General features: G+C 42.6%; 1 protein-coding gene across 3 annotated transcripts in view; it reads left to right on the forward strand.

The window, feature by feature from the left end:
• The window catches only part of Bcas3 (BCAS3, microtubule associated cell migration factor), a 498,657-nt gene that overhangs the window by 186,685 nt on the left and 307,783 nt on the right, over positions 1–4,189 (forward strand). For all 3 annotated transcript variants that reach the window (XM_026780237.1, XM_005350452.3, XM_005350453.3), the window contains exon 16: positions 2,602–2,752. In XM_026780237.1, the coding sequence (XP_026636038.1) occupies positions 2,602–2,752 (151 nt within the window). The remainder of the gene's footprint in view (positions 1–2,601; positions 2,753–4,189) is intronic.

Here is a 4,189-nt window from a genome sequence, read left to right on the forward strand (position 1 = left end):
CAACCAAGAAAGAGAATTACAGGCCTATCTCACTCATGAATATCGACGCAAAAATTCTCAATAAAATACTGGCAAACCGAATCCACTGTTTCTGTTTTATTTGCTGTGCTAGGTAAGTGCTCTACCACTGAGGCACAGTCCCAGCTCAGATTCCTTTTATCAGTGGTGTATTTGGTGTGTACTGTTCCCCCTAGGCCCGGTGGCATAGCACACACTTGTGACTGCAGTGCTAGAGAGGCTGAAGCAGGATCCTTGAGTTAAAGGCCAGCTTCCTATTCGGTGATGTAAGGTGTTGTAAGGAGGCAGCTTGTTTGTTCCTGGTTGCTCAGCCCCGAAATAACCACGCAGAAACTTTATTAATTAAATCACTGCTTGGCCCATTAGATCTAGCTTCTTATTAGCTAACTCTTGCGTCTCAATTTAACCCATTTCTATTAATCTGTGTATCGCCACGAGGCTGTGGCTTACCAGTTAAAATTCCAGAGTCTGTCTGTGTTGGGGCTACACGGCTCCTCTGACTCCACCCTTTTTTCTCCCAGGATTCAGTTTAGTTTTCTCCTCCTAGCTCTTCTCTACCCTATCACAGTCCCCAAACAGCTTCTTTATTAACCACTGGTATTCACAGCATACAGAGAGGGATCCCACACCAATAAGGGAGGGAGGTGAAGGGAAGGGAGGGAGGGGGGAGGAGGGAATGGGGAAGAGGGAAGGAGGGAGGAAGGTTGGTTGTTAGATCTTAAAGGGGAAATAAGTTTGTCTGCCCACTCTGTTACACCCCATGAGTAGTGTTTAGAGACTTCTGCTCCTGCAATGGCATCCCTGTCCACACCTTTCTTTCGTTCTATCCTTCAGGCCTTGAGTGTCCCTGCTCTCCTACTTTATCTCACTAGGTTACCTCCCCTGTGGTCTATTTCCTAATAATTGTTCCCACATGTACTTATCTTCAGTTCTAGGCAGTTAGCACTGAATCATTCTGTGTCCCGTCAGCTTTGTGGTACAGAGGATTCCTGCCCCTACAGCATGTTATCTCAGGCTGAGACACTCATCAGCTCTTTGCTCACGTGCTGACAAATGTTTGACATACACAGCACAGATCCTGGATTGTGACATATTAATGCTGGAGTCTCATTTCAATACAAGCAGAGTCATCTCTGTATTGACCTTGAGACTATATGTCACTATGAGCAACTCAAGAATTAAAAGTTTTTTCACTCTATTCCATTCATTTTTTCTGTAAGATTCTTGTTTTGTATGTATAATATTGTCCGATTAATTTTGTGTGTATTCTAACTGCTGCCTGTTGTATCCCAGCAACAGGGGTGAATAGCTTCTACTGGCTTTAAAGAAATTAAAGAGAGAATTTGTTAGTATGGGGAGTTAGAAGTGCCCGAGTTTCTTATCCTCCCTACCGTAGCTTAATTTGCTCATCCCGAACAGTGACGTAAACAGACAGACCTGTGTCCTGGAGGAGTAGTGTTTCTTAGTCACGTCCTGCTTTGGACGTCACCATCTTCCTGATAGGGTTAGACGATGTCATTCTTGTCTTTCAGAGCTACATAACAAGTTTGAGGATTGATAGAGGCATCGTAGGCCTCTTGGCCTAACTGCACAACACACGAGGCCATTTCTAACGGTTCCTGAGAGAAACCCTAGAACTGTAGGAGCCTGTTACGGTGTGTGTACCGCTCCACTGACGTGTCTCGCAGTGGTCAGATTTGGGGTTCAGAGCTTTCTGCAGCTCTCCAACACGATTGTTTTATTTTACAATTCATCGAATCTGTAGATGTGGATTCCCTAGGTAGGGAGAACTAGCCACACTTTTTATGTTGATCAAAAGAGTTTACTCAGTAGCAATCAAAAGGCCAAGCAACTCTTTGAGAAGTTCTTAGAGTACAGGTGAAATAGTGATTTTTTAAATTTTTTTGTAGAAAGTCACACTATTTTAGAAACATAAGATTTCTTATGTAGAAAACCACACTATGTTAGAGAGGTTTCTGGGGGCTGTGAGATCCCGTAAATTGCTTATACGCAGGTGTGAAAACCTGAGCTGGGACCTCTAGCACTTATGTGAAAAGCTGCATCCAGCACCCCCGTGTTGGGACTGAGAAGATCCCTTGAGCTCACTGGCCTGTCTTAGTTGATTCAACAGGGTGGGTTCAATCCCAGACCCTATCTTAGACTTAAACGAAGAGCAATGAGGAAGATGTCTGGCATTGACATTTATGCGTATACTTCTGTGCAAATACCCGTGTGCACATGCACACACACAAAGTGAAAACCGAAATGTCCACGTGTTATTGTCGTTTCTGTGACCTGATAATGTTGGTTTCTTCCAGTGCTATGAACTTTAATTATACTTGCATCAATTTTCTTTCAAATTTAGCTCACTTATTTGCATGTGTGTGGACATCAGATGACCGGTTATAGGAAATTGGTTTGTTTCACCTTGTGGGTTTTGGGGACTGCTCAGGTAGTTGGGCCCTGGAGCAAGTCCCTTTCCACACTGAGTTGTTCCCCCAGCCCATGATTTCTTAAATGAAAACCTTTTCAGAGAGAGGGATGTTTCCATCCGTGATCTTTTGGTTTTCTTTTCTCTCGTAGGGAAGCTGAACAGCCAAGACTCTTACAATAACTTCACCAACAACAATCCTGGCAACCCCCGACTTTCTCCCTTCCCGAGCCTGATGGTAGTGACCCCTCTAGCACAAATCAAGCAGCCAATGACGTTGGGGACCATCACCAAACGCACTGGGTAAGGCGTCAAGCTTCTTGCTGTTTCCACAGCCCTCTTAGAGTGTGAAGTGGATAAAAATGGAAGGTGCTTTCTCCATTGTGTGTTTTTGATTATGTCCTTCATTTCCAGCCCACATGAGACTCAGTGGCAGCTGAGTCTGCACACACGCATGCTCACACCCCCGTCATGAACACACAGCCATGGTAAGAAGCAAAGCAGTGACAAGTTGTGAAAACTAGTACTGGCTGATGAAAACCAGACTTCTCCACTCGCTCACACTTCCTGCCTCGTGGCATTGTCTGATTGTACAGTTTGATTTCCTTGGCTCTTGCCAACACGATTGGCATTTTAACATAACACAATGCCCACATTTTGACAAATGCAAATATTAGCAAAAGTTTTCTAAATGATATTGCATTTAAGTAAGTTTATGAAATTTACGCACTTATTTGTGTGGATATATTACACCAACATGTTTACATTATTAATCTACTGTTACTGTCTGAATAATGAACTATGACTTGGACTTTTTACAAGATTCCTAACATTTTTAGAGATTTCATAACGTTCTTGAATTCTTTTCAATGCTCATCTTAGCCGTTAAAAAAGTTCTCTACTTGTTCGGAATATGAACTAATGGATGTGTGCCTGTGATGAACTACTGTGTGTCTGATATCATTAGATACTCAATTACATGATGATAATGACCATGCATTTTGGACTATTAAATTTGTACTTCTGTAGTCATTCTATAGCCAAGTTATTTGTTTTCCTCAATGTATATTCCCAGTATTTAATTGAATTAGAAATGGAACAAACTGTATATTAAAATTCCACATTAAAATAGTCTGGAGAAAGCCTTACCTTTGCCTCAGATAGTCCTGAGGGTCCCCCCCATGGGAAAAAATAGATTAAATTATCTGGTCATGGTGTTGCCACTACACTAATACAAAAGTACGTAGAGAGGTGACTTCCCTTAGAGAAATAGTCAGGGGTCTGATGATTTTGGTTGTCACATACCAGGGTGACATGTGTGAAGTTGGCCTGCTGACCTCACCCTAGATGACATGGAGACATGTGTAAATTTGGCCTACTGACCTTTCCCTAGGTCATCCGGAGACAAGTGTTAGGTGGCCTACTGACCTCACCCTAGGTGACATGGTGACGTGTATAAGGTGCCTACTGACCTCACCCTAGGTGACATGTGTAACATGCCTACTGACAGAAGTAGGCTGAGCTCTGAATATATTAAGGGGACTAAAAACAAAAACAAATAAAAATTTAAAAAATCCTGAAAACCTACTTCCCACATCACAGTTTATTTATTGTGCCATCTGTGACGTGTCTATCACTTATTATAGTGTTCAGTAGATGCGTGATTTTAAGCGGTTTCCTTCCTTCCTTCCTTCCTTCCTTCCTTCCTTCCTTCCTTCCTTCCTTCCTTCCTTCCTTCCT

The sequence above is a fragment of the Microtus ochrogaster genome, chromosome 7, assembly GCF_000317375.1.
Source record: "Microtus ochrogaster isolate Prairie Vole_2 chromosome 7, MicOch1.0, whole genome shotgun sequence".
NCBI classification, from domain to species: domain Eukaryota; kingdom Metazoa; phylum Chordata; class Mammalia; order Rodentia; family Cricetidae; genus Microtus; species Microtus ochrogaster.